The 22,791-nt window shown below is 40.9% G+C and overlaps 1 protein-coding gene across 1 annotated transcript in view; it reads left to right on the top strand.

The window, feature by feature from the left end:
* Positions 1-15,451, top strand: part of LOC126407560 (voltage-dependent calcium channel subunit alpha-2/delta-1) — an 84,590-nt gene extending 69,139 nt beyond the window's left edge. The window contains exons 27-41 of the mRNA XM_050072558.1: positions 1,062-1,143; positions 1,703-1,765; positions 2,374-2,477; positions 3,003-3,092; positions 3,195-3,262; positions 3,377-3,415; positions 4,637-4,708; positions 6,718-6,870; positions 8,295-8,347; positions 8,756-8,811; positions 8,971-9,100; positions 9,794-9,906; positions 10,636-10,718; positions 11,062-11,140; positions 15,344-15,451. Of these exons, the coding sequence (XP_049928515.1) occupies positions 1,062-1,143; positions 1,703-1,765; positions 2,374-2,477; positions 3,003-3,092; positions 3,195-3,262; positions 3,377-3,415; positions 4,637-4,708; positions 6,718-6,870; positions 8,295-8,347; positions 8,756-8,811; positions 8,971-9,100; positions 9,794-9,906; positions 10,636-10,718; positions 11,062-11,140; positions 15,344-15,351 (1,193 nt within the window). The 3' untranslated portion in view covers positions 15,352-15,451. The remainder of the gene's footprint in view (positions 1-1,061; positions 1,144-1,702; positions 1,766-2,373; positions 2,478-3,002; positions 3,093-3,194; positions 3,263-3,376; positions 3,416-4,636; positions 4,709-6,717; positions 6,871-8,294; positions 8,348-8,755; positions 8,812-8,970; positions 9,101-9,793; positions 9,907-10,635; positions 10,719-11,061; positions 11,141-15,343) is intronic.
* Positions 15,452-22,791: the final 7,340 nt, after the last annotated feature.

The following is a 22,791-nucleotide window of genomic DNA, read 5'->3' as shown; positions in this document are numbered from 1 at the left end:
TGATACCGCTGACCCACATTGATGTCACCTAAATCAATATACAGAGTTGCATCGCTATGTGAGCAGTGAAGAGAGTGGAAGTTTGTGCGTATGTATACATGCGTGGTGTGTTTTGCTGTTAGTCGTGGTGTAACTTTCCACTCTGATATCACGGTGGTCAGCATCTGAAGGTCAGAGCTTAACTGTGGTCATTAGATTAGTGTGGACTAAGCAGAGTGACATCAGCCTGATCGACTGAGTTTCCTAGAAGCCTGATGTTGTCATGCTTCACAGTGACTCATGATGTTTGATTTGTCATCATCTAATGGATCTACCCCCCTGGTATGGCTTACCACCATCATCCAGCTAATGGATCGAGGTATCCTTGATCCATTTCAACCCAAGGTCAAACCATATAAATATGCATTAAACTGCCTTTATTGTTGCTGTTTGCGCAGTATGATCTCACAATTTATTCTTGAGTCTATATAAAAAGTTATGGACAAGATTTAAAACAACACTCAAAGGAAGTGGAACGTTTTCTGAAAGAACTTTTCTAGACAACAGGGTTCAAACTCAATACCTTGGCACCATCTCTCTCCTAAAGCTGCAACAGCCAATCCTTCACAAAGTTACTTCCTGCTGTCTGACTGTCTAATAATCACTCAGAGAAGACCGACGAAAACACGTCTCCCTGCTGGATGATTTCCTAACAAGTGCCATGAGATCAATATTTTTCCCTTCATTTATCCAGGGAGAAGATTTGGCTGAACACACCTGCTCTTTTTCAGCCTGACTTCCACCTTCAGACACTTAATCGCTTGTCTTCTCAGTATTCTTACTGTTAGCCAGTAAACAGATCTCCTCAAAAAAAAAAAAATGCTGGGCCAAGTGTTTTGCTCAGTGGCACATCAGAAGTGACTCTTGCTCGAGCCAAAATCATAATATATTCATCTCCCCTGCCAAGATTCGTAAACAATAGGCTGGCATTGCTTCCACTGCCGTATTTCCCTACTAAGCACTGTTATTGTGGAGATGTAATGTCCGCAATATGTGGAATATATCTTGTCTTTCATCCACAGGTAATGTGTCCCTGGTGAATCGACTAATCCTGGATGCAGGTCTGACAGCTGAACTGGTTAAACTTTGGAACGAGCAGACAGTGTGAGTGCCAAATATTTCTGCTGTTTTTTTTTTTTACCTTGCAGTATTTATGTGTACTTGTTAAAAATAAGTGTTTCTTCTTATGTGGAAATCTGCATTGCATGTGCACACTATTGCTCTCTACTACCAAAGCTGACACTTATTTCATGCGCAATTTACTGACCAACTGAGCCAGAGTTTTCTTTCTTTCTTCTCTACTCTGATTTGATCACGTCTAACTAGTGAAACATGATGAAAGCAAAGTGCAAAATGCACATCACACCCAGCCATATTAAGTTCTGCCAAGACATGCTGTTTTCAGAGGAAAATAAAATAATTACATCACTGTGTTTCCTTTCATGGTATGCCCACTTGTCTGAAATAATCTGGACACACACTTACACACACACTGTAGGGTATCTGTTTAACATTAGGGCATATAGAGACAAGTGACTGCGGCCGTAAAACAATTTGTGTCATGTCTGCAGCTTGGTTTTACAGTTCACAAATACTTTCTCTAATATTTGTCAGTGCAATTGGCTTTGATGTTTGACGGAGCTGTTGTTTTCCATGTTCTCAGGGATGGGATAGTGGCCAGGTTTGTAGCCACAGATGGAGGAATCACAAGAGTCCTCCCAAGAAGGTACTCTCCCCTCTTTCTTCTCAGTTTCACTTCGAAGCATCAGCGCTGGCGTCGTTGTAACAGCACGGCAGGCTTTGTCCAAAAATCTGGTGGTGTAAATGTGAGAGATGAAAATGGATACAGACTGTAATGCTCTTAGGTTGAGCGCTTTTGGCTGCTTTACTCACCTGCTCCACTGGGTTCTTTTCCAGAACACAGAGGATTAGACACTTTTCAGCTGAACTCCCAAAGCTCGCCAAGCCAGTGCAGGACATGGGTCAAATCTGCACATCCAGCAGCCAAATGCAGCTCATTTCCCTCAATTTCCTTGCTGCTACTTTTGTCTGAACTAAATTTGGGGGCTGCACTTGGTCAGAATATAATATCCAGCCCAAGATGAATGCATATTTCTCCTGCCTATAAAACATGAAATACAATCAGTTATTGCTTTTACAGGATCATGCCCTTGACATATATCAAGTGCACTGGGTGTGACTCTTATTTCGATGACAAACATTTGGCTATAGAATAAAATAGACATTTCTCTGATATATCAAACACATTTCCTTGGTATTATGTGCCTGTAATGGTCCATATATAATATCATGTGACTTTATTAATGTTTTCAGTGCTGGGGAAGAGTGGACTGAGAATCCTGAGACATACGAGTCCAGCTTCTACAAAAGGACCCTGGACAATGAAATTTATATTTTCACAGCTCCATATTTCAACCGTAAGTTTGCTGAGAGGTTGGGATATGTGTATGAGTGTGTATGAGGATCTTCAATGTGGTCTGGCACTGAGCCTATCCTGCTCTCTGCCTTTGGACGTCATCCCAATCCTACTGGCAAAGATCACACTCTCGGGCCTCTGATATCACTCTCTTTATCCTTCTCCTTTTCCCGCTGTGTCTTTCAGCGCTCATACCCTCCCTCCCTCCTGCCCTGTATACTTCCTGTTATCTCCACTGATCTCTCTAACAGACATCAGGACAGGCAAACGTCAGTGTAATGTAGCTGCGCTTTCAGCTACACTTGACTGGATTAACACATGTACTGGCCTCACAGACTCCACTCCACTCACATAAATTACAAGCAGCTAAAAATGTATGGAATTCCCCTCAATGGACAGCAATTACTCCCATTTTGCCGTGATTCCCGTTCTGAAATACTCCCTGCCAAGCTTTTTTAAACGTAATTTAAGTTAAATTGCCATGATTATTGTTTCTCTTCCCTTGTGTATCACTTCTCGATTGCAGCAGAGGGCAGGGAGCCTGTTTCTGAGTCAGGGATTCTAGTGAGCAAAGCGGTGGACCTCACGATTGATGAAGTCACGCTCAAACCAGCAGGTCAGTCTCGCTAATCCCAGATTGATTCTGTCCTGTGATGCAACATGAATAAAAAGACTCAGTTGTTTTGCATCTGCCTGTTTTGTGGTTTGTTTTGTATAGTGGTGGGAGTGAAACTGAATGTCTCATTCTGGATGAACAGTTTCATAAATGCTACACTGAAACTCAACGTAAGTTGTGTTTTAAAATAAAGGTTTATTTGCATTGTATACATAATCTTTGACAGCTTTATCTGTGGATGTACAGCACTAACTTTTTGTCTGGCTCACTTTTTGTGCTTTTAGTGTAAGGACGAGATCTGTGGCTGTCTGAGGAACGACAAGGTACGGCAATGCAGTTTATTTAATTTAATCTGATAACTTTTTGTCTAGTCTTTTCTGAGTTTTGTTTCCCCTACCATTGCTGTGCTGACAGCCTTGATTAGAAATCTCATGTTACCTTACAGGAAAAAACCATCATGACTTGCCTGCAATATATTCATGTATTTTACTTGTTCTTAAATACTGAGGGATGAATAAATTTACACATTATCACTATATTTTTCAAGGGCCCATTTTATTTGCGCTGTACATGCTTCCATTGGGCTCCATTTTCCACCAGCACAACGTCTCCTTTCACGGTTATGCCGACGACACACAAATTTACCTTTCAGCTCCATCACATCCATCCTTAACTGCCTCCTGGATGTGAAATCTTGGAGAGCAAAAAACTGTCTTCAGTTAAATGATAACAAAACAGAGGCTATTGTTTTTGCCCCCCCCCCCCCCCCCCCACACCACAGACAGCAGTCAGCCACTTAGGGTCACTCACATCATAAGTTCGTACCCATGCCAGGAATCTTGGTGTCATTTTGACTCTGCTCTCAAATTTGACAAACAAATCGACTCTGTGGTGAAAGGCTGTTATTTTCAACTACGAAACATTGCAAAACACAAGCCCATCATCTCTAACAATGATATGAAAACTATAACCACTGCATTAATCTCCCCCAGGCTACTATTGCAACACTTTGTACCTGGGTGTCGGCCAGTCATCTTTGTCTCGCCTGCAGTGAGATTCCTCACTGGTGCCAAGACAGCATTACACCAGTGGTAGTATCCCTGCACTGGCTACCTATCAAATACAGGATTGAATTTAAGGTTCTGTTGTTTGTTTTTAAAGCCACACATGGGCTAGCACCCCAGTATGTTGCTAAACTTCTCTGCCCCTTCTCCAACTCTTGACCTCTTACCCCCTCAGAGCAATGTCTTTTAACTGTCCCACAATCGAGGCTGGTGGGGAGATTGTGCGTTTGTGGTAGCTGCTCCAAAGCTTTGGAATAGACTTAGCTCTCAATCAAATGCTCCCCCTCCACTGACAGTTTTAAGACAAATCTTAAAACATACATGTTTTCAATGGCCTTTGGTTGTTTGTAGTGGTTTTAATATTTTAGTATTTTATTAAAAAAAAATATGGATGGAATTGTTCTTACTGGTGTTATTCTGTTTTATATTTGCGTACATTTTATATTGCTGTATATATGTGTTTATCTTTTTACCCTGCAGCATGTAGACTGTGTGATCCTTGACGATGGCGGATTTCTTCTCATGTCCAACCAGGAAGAGTATCTCACCCTGGTGAGTTACAACCAGCTTCTTCACATTGTCATGACCATGTATGCTTCACTTAGCTGCTGTCTTTCTTCAAATGATCCGTCACACAACAAAAAAAAACCATATGTGGTCACATAGTCAGAAAGGTTTTAATCAAAGACTGCCAGGATTCATATTTCTTATGTTACTCTTCCTCTAGACAAACCTAGCTCCTCTTTGTCACAGGGATCCATCAATCTCATATTGAGGTCAAATAAAGGGTTCATGACTCAGCTAAGTTATGAGAATGGCCTGTTAGCTGTGAGCTGTTTGAAAGCTCCTGTAGGACAGCAGTACATCCACGTCTTCAGTAAAGTAAAGCACTGGCCACTGGAGGAGGATCAAAGGGAAGGTTCTGATGGGTTTTAGTCCGTCATGGAAGCCGTAGTGAAGTGAGTCTCCTGTGTATGCGAGGAGTCAGCTCTGCTGTGTTAACTCCACTCTTAAAGCCCCTGTGTGTCCGTGGTAGGACATGCAGTGGGTCTGGAAACATTTCATGTCAGCTAAGACAGGACATCTGCTGTCTTTGATCCATTACCATCACAGTGTCTGGCATACAGTTTATGGTCTTCAAGCATTTGAATAAGCACCCTCCGATCTCTTCTTCTCATCTTGTGATACATTTAGTGTCCACAGGGATGTATAATTTTTTTGACTGTCTTATGTGCCTCAGCCCTTCACTTCTCTTTGTCTGCTCCTGATGATTGCTCATTCACCAAGTGTTGAGCTACTCCTGAAACTACGGAGTTCTGACTATAATCATAGGATTACAAATAATCTTCATTTTATGTTACACATGATTTGCCTTCAAAACTTGGTTCAGGGTGGAAATTCTAACTACTGCTGCACTGTTACTGGAGAGTACCGCCACTCTCCACCTATTCAGACTGCGTTATCAGAGGGTGAAAGGGCATGGCATTAGAAGCAAAGTGGAAGAGTGACAGGTTGACTGCCATCTGTTTACTTGAGCTACCCCAGAGCGGTTGAATGGCTCATCCTGATTGGCTGAGCACGTAAATGCACATTTTCAGCGCACTGATGCGCAGCTGTGAATGGCAAAGACCTGCCAGAGGAGATAGTTCACAGCTGTATGTTGTGTTTGTACCAAAAAAAACAAAAAACAAAAAACAAAAAAAAACAAACTTTTTTTTTTTCTTCCTTTACCTCTGGAGGCACAGCCCGGAGTTTTTTGACTAATGGAAGTGCAGGGGCCTCGGCGATCGCTCATGCCCTTCACTTCCGGCGGTGCCCCCAGGGAATCGCCGTGTTGTTTACAAATACTTCGGGCAGAAAACCAGCAGAGTTTAGCTATATATCACATTTTTCACGTCACTTTATCACCGTATAGACTAATCTGATGTTTGTAAAGTCTATAAACACAATGATTGAACAAACGTTTTCTGTGTGCACGTTTTGTAAATAATAACATGGTTATTGTAGATTAGCTGGGCTAACTGTTAGCTGTTAATGTTAGCCATTAGCGGTGTCCGTAATAACCATAGACTGTATAAAAATAAGGTAATAACTCAATAAACGGTCCGTGAATAAAATATTTTTTCCAGCGGGTATCTTGAGCTAGCAAAGCAGTTTTGTGTTGCTATGTGTGGTATTTATTCAGTTATGGGAAATCACGATGAAAGCATTAGTGGCTGCAGTTGACATCAGGACGTCATCTGTTAAAAGCCTCCCGTTGTCGGATACGACATGAAACTACTCCAGTTAGCTCAATCATGTTGTAACTCAGACATCCGCTGGAAAAAATATTTTTTTTCACGTTGACGGGACGGCGTTTTGGGTGGAGCGGTCACTATGGATGCGGAACTTGCTGTTTCAGTAGGTACACATTTCCTGGATACACCTGCACGTCTACAATGTAAATTGCAGAATCTGTCTTGAGAGATTATGTTTGTACAAGCAGAGTCTTACACTACACTTTTATTGACTGTATTTGTGTGTGTGTGTGTGTGTGTGTGTGTGTGCGTGAACTCGTCTAGATAGGTCAGTTCTTTGGCGAGGTGGATCCCGTGCTGATGATCAACCTGGTCAACACCTCCCTGTACTCCTTCAACAAGACCTATGACTACCAGTCAGTCTGCGACCCAGAAAAAGACAGCAAGGCTGCAGCAGGACCCCGCTCCGTCTTTGTGGTTAGATACTCACTCACACGAGCTGTCAGTCAGCAGTCACTCTCTTAGCTAATTACAGTGTACACATCTATGCATTTACAGCCTTATTTTGACATGCTGGTAGGGACTGTTTGTTTATACAAAACTATAGTGATTCTTGATCATACTAATATAAAAGCCGATGCTACTTGCACCCAGGTGTCCGTAGCCAAGATTGCCATGTAGACCTGAGGTGTATACTCCCACTATTCAGCTATTCTGATAAAGTGTATGTATAAAGTGGACATTCACCAGCTTAATACATCCCAAAAACTGGAAATAATATGTCAGCGAAGTCAACACTGACTCACACAGGACTCAAACCCCAGTCTCCTTTGTAAAAGCTCTGTGCTTGACCAATTCACCCATAACTTCTTAATCCATCCATGGACTGTGTTGCTATTTTTGCTTCGTCACCTGACTTTCAAAAAGTACATTTGTGAATTTTCTCACATACATTTACCACTTTATTCTCATAAATATCTAAGGTTTTGGCTAGAACTAGACCTTACTATGACCTCTTTGCCCTTATCCTTACCAAGCGGCAAACTCCCAGGCTGAAAAATAGAAGACAGTGCGTAAGTGCCAGAAACTGCAGTTCACTGAGTGGCCACTTGAGGCTGGCTCCAAAACAGAGTCAATCCTAATAGACGCTAATGTTAAAATGCCCAACTATACAGTAGAAATAAATATGTTTAGAGCCTGGTGCAAAACAGTTTTGATTTCTATAGCTAATTTAAACATTTATGACAGCTGTATGGGTGGTGATGTCCAAATATGGTCACTTCTGGCTCCAAGAAACAAGATGGTGACGGCCAACATGCCAAACTAAAGGCTTCAAAACAGCAGTCCACAAACCAATGGGTGACATCACAGTAGCTATTATTTTATAGAGTCTATGATCCTAAAACACCTGACTCTGACGCGTCAACAGGACAAGCACTGATATAAAACAGCCAAATGAAAAAATATAGTGGCTGTTTCAACATGCCAAAGTTCATAGGCCACTTACTCTGTGAGGTGTCTCAGTTTTGACTTGTGTTCCTGTTCCTTTAATGGAGATCCACAGTACCCACATGAGGCTGGGAAAAAGTTGAATGAGGTTTACTGAGAACACAAAAAAAAAGAAAACAAAATGGCAGGCCAAGTCCTTCCAAAATTACATCCCGTACAGTCCGCTACCGACTTGATGTCCTGTTTCTATATATCCAGTATACATAAATGGTTGTGCAAACTTAAATAATATCAGAACCTATATGATATGTCATATCAACAGACATTTTTACCAAATATAAATATGTGCTTAAGTGGCTCTTACACATAACTAAATAGTTTTTCTTCTTCATCCTTACCTGCTTTATTTTGGAATTTACTCTGCATGACTTTCTTTTCCTGTCGTCCTCCAGCCTACCATTGCAGACCTACTCAGTATTGGCTGGTGGGCCTCCAGTGCTGCCTGGTGAGTGCACAGGTTGTGTTTGTGTTTCTGTGTTTTGTTTCTTTCCACCTTCTGTGTTTGTGTGCGTGTTAGAGTGGGAGTACATTTGTACTGTAGGGTAGGAGTTTGTATGGGAGAGGGCTTGTATGTTGCTGAGGGATGAAGCTGGCTAGGTCAGTGTAGGACAAGGGCAGTTACACAACATTACACTGCACCGCAATCTGTATGACTGTCCAACTGCAATATAACCAGCTTTTAAAATAGTATGAGTGATACTTCCCTTGACATTTACATCAGCCGTGACTCCGGTGTTGAACAGATGTGTGGCTGTTATTAAACAGTGTTTGGTTGTTAAATGTAAATAAGTTAAAGATGGTGTCTTGACTCATCCGTGTGACTCACTTTGTTTTTTTCATTCTCTGCGCCTAGGTCGATACTCCAGCAACTCTTCTTTAGTCTCATGTTCCCCGACCTTCTAGAAGCAGGTGAGCAACAAAAGCTGTGTTTGTGTAAAATGTGACTGTCAGCGTTGTGTAGATGAGATATTTGGCAACCGATCTTCATTTGCGATACTCTAATCCCCTCCGCTTTCTCACTAATCCTTCCCGGTGTTTTTCTTTATTAAACCTGCCTCTTGTTTCCAGCGGAGTCAGCAGATGATGACATACCAGATGCCATGTTTAAGGAAAGCTGCATCACAGAGCAGACTCAGTACTTCTTTGACAATGATGAAAGATCATACTCAGGTGTCCTGGACTGTGGAAACTGCTCCAGGTATGTGGGTGTTTTCGTCATGTGTGTACAAATCTGCATGTGCTCCGATTTTCATTCTGCAAAAGATTTTCCACTTCTTGCTCCATTTTCTTCCTGGACATCCTTCTGTTTAATGGTCTGCAGGGATGAGTCTAGGATGGTGTTAGTTTCCTGGTCTCTCTCTCTCTCTCTGTTTTCCAGCCTGATTTCAGGCAGCTGTTTTCTGATGAGTTCTGATCACGCGCAGATTACCTTGATCTGTCAGTGACCGGAATTGCAGAGGGAAGCACAAAAGCTCTTTTATCTGTTTTTCTTCCTTCGCTCTCTGGCGATACTTCAAACTGGCTAATACACACATTCACGGACCACTACACATCCACTTTGCTCTCACCTCCTTTTTTTGTCAATTTGGGCTGTCGGAGGGGGTTAAATATGGCTGTAATTACTGGGTGTTATGAGTCCCACGTGTCTGGTGCTTTACCCCCCAACGTTAACGACTGTAGACACAGAAACTTTCATGACTGCCATAAAAAGGCAATCCCAAGAGGAGAGAAGAGGTATGGGTGTGTATGTGCGCAACATATGTGTGTGTATGCAGTGTAAACTCTATGCAAATGCAGTAGAGAAGTCACTGCATGTAAATTGGTGCATGATGTCCTTACACCACAGGTATATTACTGTATAAATGCTGTATACACTGTGTGTGCTTTCTAGGATGTATCGCGCTGAGAAGCTGCCAAACACCAACCTAGTGTTCCTGATCACCGATGCCAAGGCAACGTGTTTGTCCTGTGACCCCAGGCCGCTACGACAGGCTGAACAACCCTGTATCCTTTCACTCATTCAACTTGTAAAAATCGAACAGAGAATTACACTTCCTTTTTACTCTCCAGCCCCCTCCATCCATCACCCATATGACAGGGGGGGCTTTAAACTCTCAATACAAGGACACACACCTAAGGAGTTTGCAGTAGGTCCCCTCTGAGTGTTCACGGGTGAACAGTAAACCAGATGCACAGCATATGTCTCACGTTACCCCCAGATTCTTTGTTTTAATTCATCTGGGGTGCACGCTGCCATCAGGATGAATTAAGGTTAAGAGCAGGAGTGTGTATGTGTATGTACAATATAAGTGTGTATATTTGTCTCTTGAATGGAGCTTCCTACTGGCTGTGTCAGTGCAGATCTCGTCAGGGGTCACCACCATGGGGTCACGACAAGGGCCTCCAGTTGCTAATAAGGACACAACTCACTGACATGCACGTGACACACACATGCTGCTGTAACACACATACATGTGGCATGACATCATGATAAGGATGAATTCTGACTTCTCTTATTTTAATCTTTCTTCGATGCTTCATTAAATAGAAGATCAGCAAATATCTGGGGGAATAAATCAGGGCGTCTCCAGCCAAGGCTGATGAGTTGGAACTACACGAGGCTTTTTGGCAGACAAATTAAGAGTCAGCACATCATTTAATTGTTGCTGTTTAAAGTGGTAAATGGGTACTGCTGACGGTAAATCACTTTTTCCTGAGAGAGAGCGTGTTCAGCTGAAGGTCCAGATCCATGCGAGCTGGCTCAGAACCCCAGACACCGCAAAGGGCCGGACGTGTGTTTCGACAACAATGAAAACGTAAGACACAATCACACACGTGTCTCCGTGCAGGGAACATTGCTGGAAACAGCTCTATTTGCTCGGCTTCACAGTTGGCCTCTGTCAATTTTGTCTGGTTTTCATCAGAGTTCTGCAGAGATTCAAAGCACTGCCTGCTTTTTCCCTCTGATCCATGCTTGATTTATTCATTCAGTTAATTCTTTTTTATTCATCTGTTTATACATGTTTTTATTGTGTGAGCTTTGCATGCAATTTTCACTCTTAGTTTTATTTATCTTGCTTCATATGATCTTTTCACTCATCATCTGTCATTCTTGTTTTATCATTCTGCATTCTGATGGCTGCTGCTCCTGTCTGGTAGGATGAGCCCTTGTGTCCAATCAGCAGAGGTTCTTCATTGAGCCCCGCACCTCTCTTGTTGTTTCTGGTTCTTGTTCAGGGTCAGTGTCCTCACAAAGCATCTTGCAGACTTATTAACCACTATGATTTTTACTGTTTTACGGGCCATCCCAATGTGCTTGGCAAGGACAAATCAGATGCTACAGTGGTTGGTTTGATGTCACTTAAATCTAAACTTTATTTTTAAAATATTTTTATGTAATATTTGCTGGGTCATTACTGGTTTAACCTATTTTACAACCAGTGGCGTAAGGTAGTTACAGTGAGCCCCAGTGCACGCTATTATGACGGGCACTAGTGCATGCTATTGTGCGTATATCGTCTCGTCACATGATCAGAGACTTGATGTTAAATAATGTCAACATATTTCCCAGTCCTAATCATCATGACTCATCTGTATATAACAAAAACTACCAAAGAAAATAACAAATTATTAATTTAATTTTTTTTTTCTTTTTTAAATATATTTTTTTTTTAACATTTTTTAATAGTTTATTTATAGTTATAGAATAAGCATGTAATTTTGGTATAGATGCTACTGACGATTTTACAAAAAAAAAAGAAAAATAAACATGACGGACGTGGGTTTGCTTTTTTTCATGGTGTATATAGGAAATATTTTTTAATTTAATCAGAGTTCTTCTTCGAACACAGGCATATTTTAAAGGTGGCAGTCACTAATAAGGGCCCATACTCAACACATTGTTGGAGGGCCCACTCTCTCTGGGTCCCCCCACCCCACGGGCCCTAGTGCAACCTCACTACCTGCACTGTCTGAATTTACGCTCCTGTTTACAACCATTCAAGCACCACCCATCCCAGTAACATGGATTCCAGACTCTAACCAACTTAAAACATACCAATGTTATGGTTGTTTAATCACCTAGACAACTCTCTCTCAACAATATGTACATTTATACATTATTTCGTTATTGTTTATATATATTTGGTAACACTTGAAGGTATCTACATAAGGGTGACATGACACTGTCATAACTATGACATGACACCACTGTCATAACTATGACATGACACTGTCATGAACTTGTCATAAACATTATGTAAATGTCATAAACGTTTATGACTGCTGTCATTAAGTGTCATTCGGTTTTTCTAACAAGTTGACATTGTTGTCTTGATTATGACAACTTGACATTAAATTTGTTTTGGATGTCCTTATTATGTCAACTTGACATTAACCAGGATTACATTACCAGAAGATGTCTTTGTCATGACAACTTGACATTAACAAGAAATGCACCTCTTTTTATGTTTATGACAAGTTGACATAATGATTGATACAAACACATCTTCTGGTAATGTCATCCTGGTTAATGTCAAGTTGTCATAATCAAGACAACCCAAACAATGTCAACTTGTTATTAGAAAAAACGAATGACACTTAATGACAGCCGTCATAAACGTTTATGACATTTACATAATGTTCATGACAGTGTCATGTCATAGTTATGACAGTGTCACGCCCCCCTATGTAGATACTTTCAAGTAAAGTGTTACCATATATTTTATTTGCATTTAGCATTTTTGTTTTTTGTACAGACTATAAATAATTTGGAAGGGACACAATCCATTAGAATGAACTCTTACAAACTGCAGCAGATACATTTATTTCTTTGTTGCATGCCTCACTCCCTAACAGAATGCTACATCTTTCTTTGGCATCTTGCTTTTTTCCGCTGTTTTTTACCTCAACAGATGGAGAGCAGATTAAATCTTGGCAGTTAAAAGTGTTGATTAACTCTATATAATAGCATCACACAACCACTATACGATAATAGCAGCACTAATCTATGTTTAAATATATCCGCAGCAATTACACTTGTATTTAGCATTGGTAAACGCTTTGTCAACTAAATAGGTGTAAGTACCTTTGGAGAGATGTGATGGAAGTTCATGTATTGTACCGTTTGAAGTAAATCAGTGAAACAAAGGAGCAAGGTGGGTAACTCATGTGTGAGATCATTGCATCCTCACCCAACTTTCAACAGTTTATAAGACGTCTAAATATTTGGAAAAAATATTTCCCATATCTTTGTGAACTCAGCCTTTCATTGTGTTGTGAAGGCGTAGATCACATACATAACGGGCCACTAATTCATGTGTCTGCATTTTTGTATTGTGGCGAGGCTGTGCTGGGAAGCAAAGGGAAGGGTAGGAATGGCTGAGGAAGTAGATGAACAGAGTAAAAGTAGGCTGCGACCCTTTTCCTCTTTCCATCAGTCCCATTAGGTTTGGCTCAGCTTCTCATAGGAAGACAGTTTATGTCTAGGCCAGTCCATTTTGCCACTGGAGTAAACAGAGGAAGCTCCACGTGGCTTTCCTGCCCTTTGAATACAGACTACTCCCATCTCTTTCTCCCAGGTCTTTGGCATGCACGGATATCCTGAATACTCCCATCAAATACAAAAAAAGCCACACACTGTCACAGGCAGGGGCATGCACCTACACATACATGCACAAAAAGCAGAGTGAGGTGCGGAACACCTCTGTAACTGCAGCACAGCTTTTAAATGAAAAGTTCAAGGAAACATGTTTGTTTGCTTTCTTGCAGAGTTAGATGAGAAGATTAATACCACTATCTGCAAAGACAGTGATACCGATCTCCTCAACTAACTCTTAGCAAGAACAACACATTCTCACTCCCAACCCATCAAATACTGATGCTTGGTCAGTAGCCGTATACATCAAACTAAGGATGCTCTGCCTACCCCTCCAGCATCAGTTTTGGTTGCTTAGGGAGAGTGTGTCAGTGTACACTCTCTACATGCATTTGTTCTTTTCAAATAAACTTCCATTTTCACAGGAAATATACAGTGTCAACTTTTAAACATAAACTTGGTACATAGGTAAAAATAGATAAAAAGCTGTTGTTTTTAGTACTCAGTGCACCTAAAGCCCCATTTCCACCAAACACTTTCGGTATGGTACATTTGGGACCAAAAGTAACCCTTCAGACATGGTACCTAGACCCCAGGTCCGCCTAGCTTTTCCACCGAAAATGGTACTCTCTCATGTGGGCGGGGTTGTCACTCACTGCTTCGTCCAGCACCTCGTTTATCGTCCACAGAATGAGGTTGCTCACTGAAATTTTCAGAACAAAATGGAACAGGCTGCAGTGAGAGTCTCTCTCCATGGGATATTTAAAAACAGCTGGTTTGTGCATTCAGTCCTTCTCAGGCAAGTTCAGGGGTTTAGTGTTGCTGGAGCCCACAGGAACAACACTCCATGATGCTTTTTTTTTCCTCTCAGAGTGAGGATTGGGATATATGCAGTTCACATAATTTGGTCGAAATTAATATATATTTCTAAACACTTGAAGATCCACTCATTACTAAAACTGTATGTCATCCAAGAGAGACAATAAAAACTAAAGTAATGGTCTGAGTTGTCACAGGACTCTGCCTGACGAAGGTTGTAATGACCGAAACGTAGCTGCCTTGTCCCATTAAATATTTTGCAAGTTTGGCAACAGTGTGCGGGAATCTTTTTTCTTTCTTGACCTGCTGAAGTTTTTTCCTACGCACCTGTTCAGGAGACTCTTCAAAGGTGTGCATGAGCCAGTTTTTTTGACTTCATAATTCTCCTTTTTTTGTCCGAGTTGTCACAGTGAAATTTAAGGTGTGCTGATTGATTTATATCGTCAACTCGTACATTGAGTAACATAACTAGTTAACGTTCCATCTTAAAAGTTGCCAGCAGTCGGCCCAGTGAATTAACTTATTTTTTCTCAGACTCCAGCTGCTGCAAGAGGCAGCAAAACATCCTTTCATTTCATAGTTACAGTTTACTAATGTATTTAAAACTCCACAGTATGAACAGAGGTTACATGAGCCTCAAAACCAGCCAACTACACTGTCCCGGGTGACAGTCTGGAGTTTATTTGACCCGTCCACCACCCCTCCCACACACCCTGTTGGGACTTTCTCACACTTTTTTCTCCAGCAGTTGCTCGGATGAAAAAAAATAATAATAAAAAAAAAAATAAACATGTTTCCTAAAATGTGTAACTGTGCCTTTAATAGCAAAGTTAGGCTTAGTTATACGATACGATGCAACACAGTAGGATATAATATGATAGAATTCCATAGGACAAGATACAATTCAATTATGAACTCATTATTATCAGTAGCAGACGTAGTAATGTTGTTGGTAGTCGTAGTTGAGCTACTGGATGTAGAAGAAGACTGTTTATCTGATTGATTTACAACTGCTTTGTCCCACAGGAAGATGACTCTGACTGTGGAGGAGGGACCTGCCTAAGCCCGTGTCTTTGGCCGATGCTTGGGCTCCAACTACTGCTGCTGTGGCTCATTACATCTTTACAACACTCATGACCCCTACACACACACTCACACACTTACACACTGATTATCATCTCATCCCACACGAGTTCAGAGGACACTCCAGTTACACCATCCGGGATGTGTGCGGTATATCCGCAGCAAGACATCTTGTTTTCTGACGGCAGTATCAGCATTTCCATTCTCCAATGCCAAAGGGTGCTCATTCATTTCCTCCAAGTCATTTTCAAAAATAGAGACACATTTACTGTGCTCGGCTGCACTCACGTCCATGATATACTCCTTAATACTCTCCTATGGTGCAAGAGTAAGAGCTAACCAAACCCTTTAATTCTGCCTCATTTGTTTCTCTGATTTATTTAGCGGAGGGTGAAGAGTCCCACTATGCCAACTGAATATCATTCAAAGACTGTATGTTCACTGACAGCGTTGATTTGTGTAGTCGTCGATATTGTTTGTTGCTTATTCTACTTATTGCGTATGAATCATTATGCTGTAATGATTGTTTATTTCCGGCAACCAGTGCAACTATGAAGAATATCCCTTTTGTTTGAGTGTTTTTTAAATGTACTGTACCTATCTATTTATCTGTTCCATTTCCTTTTTTTGCACTCAGAATCAACTCGCATTTCGTGACTAGCTAGGTGTTGTATTGTAGCAGCATGTGCTCAGTACAGAGCTAAAGACAACACCAGTACTCTGACACCAAAGCTCCACACAGGACCACAGATACACAGAAACCTACTACAGAGAATCTGCAGGCTGGTTTATTTTAAGAGATTCCTCAGATGTGGGTGTAGATCAGTATTCAAGTTAGCTAGATAGATAGATAGATAGATAGATAGATATCTTAGATGCCTCTCTGAGAGATAAGTGAGATCATGTGAAAATCTGCTAGGATATTACGATTTCAGATATGTTTGTACTTGGTCTGACAGCTCTGGTTGTCTTCAATTTGATGCATCAAATTCCCAGTGCCTACATAGTAGCTCAGACAGTCTGTTATCTGAATGAAACAAGGGATCAGAGTTGTATTCTCACCATGTATGCTTCTATGCTAATGCTTGCTGCGGTACAGCAGAGAGGGGAGCCCTTGCAGTAATACGTCGTGAAATGGGCCAGATCTGCTGCAGTTGTACTAATTTATTTGGCCCCGACAGCAGCAGAAACAACCCGTGATTTTGATTATGGGAGAGGAATATCGTTTTCCTTCATGGTCAAAACAAACCTAAACCAGACTTGAGTTTTGCGTTCCAGCACCTCTCTTTATTAGTCCTGTTTCTGTTCCCTTTCTGGATCACCAGACTCAGGAGCCAAGATGACTTGTGAATGAGATCAGCATATCAAAATGACTGTTTCTTTGTTTTCTTCTCCTTGCTGTTCTCCTCCTTATGCTTGTTTCCTCTTTGTTTTTTGCTCTATAAGTGCTGTGAAGCAGACGCTGAGGGCTCAGTGTCGAAACGCTGCAATGTCATGGGATGAGCTTGTTCTGTGTTTGAACGCTGTCTATGCCTACGGTCAGCATCAGGGCCTGTTGGAGAGAACTTTGCGAGTACACTACTACCAGTGGTAATTTTGCATTGCCTTACATTACCATAAGTCATGAAGATCACACTTAGGTATTTAAGTTTTCCTTTTTTTAGCTATTTGAACAATTAAAGTTCTCTCCAGCTAGCCTTCATGCTGACCTTGTTGAGTGTTCAGGTTATGCCTGTCTATCAAAGTCGCGTGTTGACTTGTGTTTTACCCCGGGGGTGTCTATGTGCAGGCATGTGCGTGTCCCTCCGATATCTGATTGTGCTTTAATACTGTACATGAATTACTCTTTTGTGGAACTTGACTAGCCTGAATAAATTTTGTATACATTTGTACACTAATACTATTTACTGTATAAAAGAGAAAATGAAAGAGAAGAAAAAATGTTTATAATATGGTGTTAATTATTGTGCAAATATAATATATTCACAATAAAAGTGTTGTATTGTTATGACCCGATGTGTTTCTTTTTTATTGTCACATCTGGCGGGGTGCTTTGGCTCCGCAAGAAGACCAAACATGTCATACTTCCTGGAAAAAGAGACAGCTGCTGAAAAAGGGAAACGCATCCGCATCTGTGTTTCACTGTCTCTGTCTGTGTGTGAGGTACATGTTGGTCATTGCTGCTTTGTCAAATCGCCCTCTGCAGATAATTTCTAAACTACTTAGCAATGTCAAATAATTTTAAGAAGCTAGGATAAAGGAATAATTCAACACCAGACTGAAAAACAATGTTTCACTGACCTCTCGGGTTGAAAGTCTCAAGTCTGTTTTATCTCTGACAGAGCGTGACTGATGGGTGAGATTGGTCGCTGGGTGTAGTCAGAACAGTGCTATGTTGCACTTGTAATTACGGCCAACAAACAGTGATGTAATGGTGTACATACGGTGTCAGCTATTTCAGTGAGAGTCAGCAAAAACAAGATTTTCAGTGGCTGTTAAAGGCAGCCTATTACGCTTTTAATTATTTTCTGTCATGTATATAATGTTACAGTGTCAATTGTTCATATGAAACTTGGCCAAAGTTTCAAATAATTAGGTAAACTTGTGTAAAAGTCTCTGTGATGGAATACCTCAAGCTCTACTATACTATTTCCAACTGTTTTTTTGCACTTTTGAGACGAGCTGATGTCATCTTGTGACAAAATTCTTTTTTTTTTTATAGACCCGGTTAAGGACGACATCACAATGAGGTCATTTTATTAGCTGGAGGCAAAACTTGACTCACCACCACATGGCTGTAGGCTGCACAGGAGTCTTAAAATGTCATCTTGTTTTGTTATTGGATGCCAGAATAGAAGAAGGACTACCCCTCAACAAAAACAAAGACATTTCTGGTTAAATGAGACGAAAGGACTGCACCGAGGCGATCATTAAAAATCCTAATGCAGAGCACACTATATCAGGTTAGGGACACTATATCAGGTTAGGGAAAGGGTTGTTGTAATGTTATGTGTATTAAGGGTTATCATGTCCACCTAATCAGAAACTTAGGAGGTATTGAGAGGAATACTGGATTTCTCCATAATGCTAACTCTGTGGGCACTCCTCAGACAAAGTGCCTACAGTGCGGTGCTCTGGAAAACTGAACAGTACATTTTGAGAGTACTCTGAATTTAAAAATGGTCCAGTTTGTGCCAGAGTGTGCTACAGCACTCAGAATGAGTATTTCTGACTGCACCACTAGCATCATCTTCTTCCATCGTCTAAAAAAAGCCGACAGAACTTGTTAGCTTCGGCTAACTGATGTCTGTGGAGAGTTGTTTTGCCTCCAGCTAAGCCTTGCCCACCAAAAAAATGTCATACTGTTACACTAAAAGGGTCTACATATATATTTTTTGGAAGGGGGGTGGGGGGGCATTTTTGCCTTTGGTAGTATTGATAGTTAGTATGATAGTATAGCTAAAGATAGACAGGAAACATGAGACAGGGGATGACACACAGTAAAAGGCCACGGGCTGGAATCGAACCCAGGCCGCTGCAAAGGACTCAGCCTATATGGGGCACACACTCTGTCAATGAGCTAGAGGCAACCCTTATGATACATTTTTTTTATATGTTCATCTGTTCCAGGCATACAACTGCAAGTGTTTACGTTACATACAATGCTACATGTAGCTACATGCTAATGTCAGGGAAACATGTAATCTTGGTTGCTGATGTTGTTAATCGTTAATCCCTGATTTCAAATGATGTTCGTGTTGGAGCATGTCCGGTTCTGAAGATTTAAGTGTCGCTCACAGTCATTGCCCATCAGCAGTGATGGTGCAGAGACACTAAGAGTACAGGTGCTGACCAATCAAAGCAGATCAGGCTTAAAGACATAGGCGCTAAATTGGAGCATTTTAGACAGAGCACGATAACAGGTGTTCAGTGCAGATAGTATGGAAAAACAATGTTCTTATAGAAATCCAAAATACAAGTGAAGTATTCATATACTTAATGTGCTAACAGCTGAAGGCTAGTTAAATTAAATGGACTGGTAGACATGTTTGCGGCATCAAAAAAGCTCAACCTCACATAATAAAAAAAATATTAAAATGTATTTATTGATTTGATCTTACTTAATAAAGTTGTTTATTTCAGCATAAAAACACACTTGGTAGAGATCATCAATTTTAAGTAGAAATGACCGACCCAGAAATTACCTACGTAACTGCTCTTTTGAAAAAAAAAAGGAAAAAAAGAAAAGAAAAAAAATTGCATGAACTAGTTATTTCCTGTTTACTGAGTTCTTCCTCCTCCATCCCCGAGTACAAAGCGGTACAAACCCAGACACACACACACACACGTGCATTTCCACATGAACACCACATTGAACAGGACGACAGAAGCTCCCTCCAAATGAAAAGCTTGACTGTATGCATAATGACACAGGATGGCAGAGTCTGTCCCCATGAGCTCCGACTGAGGTCTTATATCTGTGTTTCTAATTTTATGACGCCTCTGCCAACATTACTGACACAGACAGCTCAGCCATCTCCTGCCCAGAGCTGCAGCAGAAAGCCAGATGCTAACACCAGCGTTACAAAGTAGTTGTAAATTACAAACGCTTCACTTGATGGTATTTGTGTTTATCTGATGGTAATCTAAGAATCAATACGGCCGCAGTTTGGAGTGGAGAAGTATAAAGGCGTTTGTTTTTCTTGGAGATGTGTCGGACTGGGAGGTCTCTGTATGTGTGCTATACAGCGATATGTAGAAGGGAGGTTGTAACAGGATACTCTTGTAAATGGGGACGAGGTCGTAGCCTTTAACATGCCTGGCTTAAGAAGTTACAGACGCAGGGAAAGCAGGGACAAGCTCGACATCTCTTTTCAATTTGTAATTTGTAACTCTTCAAATCAAAAACCCACAATAAGAGAGTGAATCAACGGATGTTTTTTGCTGTTGATTTCTTAGAACTTGTGTCTGTTTATTTGTGGCTCTGGGCATGGATCCTTTTCATTGTGACAACTTCCCAACTTCACTGCTGACATATGGTATCAAAGTGACTGTGCTAATCACTGCTTAACTGAGTCAATTCTGTACATGCAGCAGCTTCCCTTTCTCTCTGTTCTACCTCTTATTTTTTCCTTTATTGGATAGTTGATAGTCTAATGTGACCAGAGTCGTGGTAAGAGAGCAAATGGGGATGAAATACAATAAAGCTTGCAGGCCAGAATCAAACCGTGGGATCGCAGTTATGGCATGAGTCTTAGACCGCTGGCCAAACACAAAACAAGTCCATATTTTTACCATGGTATTTAAACTGTTTGTTTGGAGAGAAAATAGAGTTGAGCATTAAAATAGTGACCTTATCTGTCTGTAAAAGTCTTTATTTTCTGATCTAACTTTGGCCCACTGTACTTGCAGTGTAGTAAATATGTGCACATGTGGATTTACAATTCAAAGATGATTATAATGCACACTTGGTCAAATAAATGGTTTCGAAAACTCGGGCAAATTGGGGGATTTGTTTAAATTTTCCCTGATCAGAAAACTCCATTCTGACTTGTTCTTTTCCATAAAGATGTTTATGCAATTGTTCTGGTATTGTTATGATGTCAAACAGAACAATGATTCATACAACAGACATATTTTAATTTGAGTAATGGGTATTTTCCTTTCATTTCCCCCCCTTCATTACCAAATACCCTCTTCTCAAGAATAGTTTTGCTGTTTTTCTACCCATCAGCTTTTCCTTTTTACCCGCTGATTCAACACAGATATTTCTCCAGAACACCAGCAGTGTTTGGTTCCTTAAGAAAGGGCCATTTCAGAGCTGAGACTGCATGACTCACTGGTGGTTACGTTAAAGTCGGAGAGTGCCTTTTTGAGTTTGTTCCACTAATTGCAGGAAGTGACACATGAGATTGATGCTGCATCAACAACATGACCCGTGACTGGAGCTCCAAGGATCAGCATGTCATTAGTAAGCCCCTCTAAAGTTCATTTGATAGTAATACAACATCCATTTGCGTAGAGTTCTACCAGCGAATGCTATTTTTGGAAGCGTTTTGCGGCTCAATGACACTCTGATTGTACCATTAGCATTAAATTTAGTCTCAACACTCTCAGCAGGCTCTGGGTCATGACACCCCCGGGGCAATCAACCCAAGTCAGAATAAACTTCCCTCAATCTGGCAGCTATAATGTGGTTTACATTAGCTGAGAGATTTTTAATTGGCACCATTTGTTTTTTTCTAATACTGAAAAAGAGTACACTTCCTGTAAGCAGCAACTGAAAGGTCACAGTTTTTCCATCACAATAAAACACAACGGGGAAAGGGCATCAGGGTCACTAAGGTTCTGCAGCCCTGACATCCCATAAAAAAGCTAAACTTATCCTTTACTGTGCATTGAAGTCCTCCAGTACTGTCAGTGACTTCTACCTGACTTATGCTGGGTGTTTTCCTGTATGAGACAAACTCTTTCTCCCCAGACTTGGATCAAACAGTGTCTGCAGATAAATCTTAATGTTTTTACTAACGATTATGGAACTCCAAATGGGTTTTGTTTGCTGCAAAAGGAAAATACAGATAGCGTCAAATAAGTTCTTAATCACAAAAAAGGATCCTAAATAGGCTTCAGATATTTTCCTGCGATTGTTCAAACTTTTTGGCACCTGTTCTTACAAACCTCCACATAATCTGGCAACAACGTAAGCCAAAGAAAACCTTAAAATATATTTGCAAAATGGGGAGGGAGAGAAAGACTGGTGTTAGACAAACTGAGGTTGGAAAGAACACCAAACACACACTTGGCATGGATTATCAGGAAATGCCACGGGCTTTTCCAAACCCATAAACATGACCACACACTTGTCTGTTCTCACTACCTTGGTTTCTTTTTTTTCTCTCTTCTCCTCTTCTCTCAGATTGTAAGCATGCTTTGCGTGCGTCTGAGTGCGTGCACTCGAAGTGATTGGCAGGCATAACACTGGAAAACTCTGTCCAGGTGAACAGTCTCAACGGGACACATTCCATTCCAGCGCAGATTGGAGATTGATTTGTGGATTTTCTCTGTGTTTAGAGTGGGGCCTAACATACATTAACTGGTAACATGAGGTGTTAGATTTGCAGGGGGCACGCACATCCACCAAGGTTAGAGGGTATATGTCACTCTCTATGGGCTCAGGTATTTTGTTAAGTCTCTTTATTAGTACTTTTTTTGCGTACATGACATTCAAACTGTAAGGTGTTTTAAACATACCATAGTAGCGCTATGTAGTAATGCTCTTACAACTGGGTTGTTGTTTGTATTGTGCGCACACTTGAGGATGCATACTTTATCTAACCTGTCACATTCCATGGATAACAATAGTGCTTCAGATAGTTTATGTTCCATTCAGT

This window comes from Epinephelus moara, chromosome 20, assembly GCF_006386435.1.
Source record: "Epinephelus moara isolate mb chromosome 20, YSFRI_EMoa_1.0, whole genome shotgun sequence".
Classification (NCBI taxonomy): Eukaryota; Metazoa; Chordata; class Actinopteri; order Perciformes; family Serranidae; genus Epinephelus; species Epinephelus moara.
Note: the sequence above shows the minus strand (reverse complement) of the source record. Positions and strands in the feature narration are given on the sequence as shown.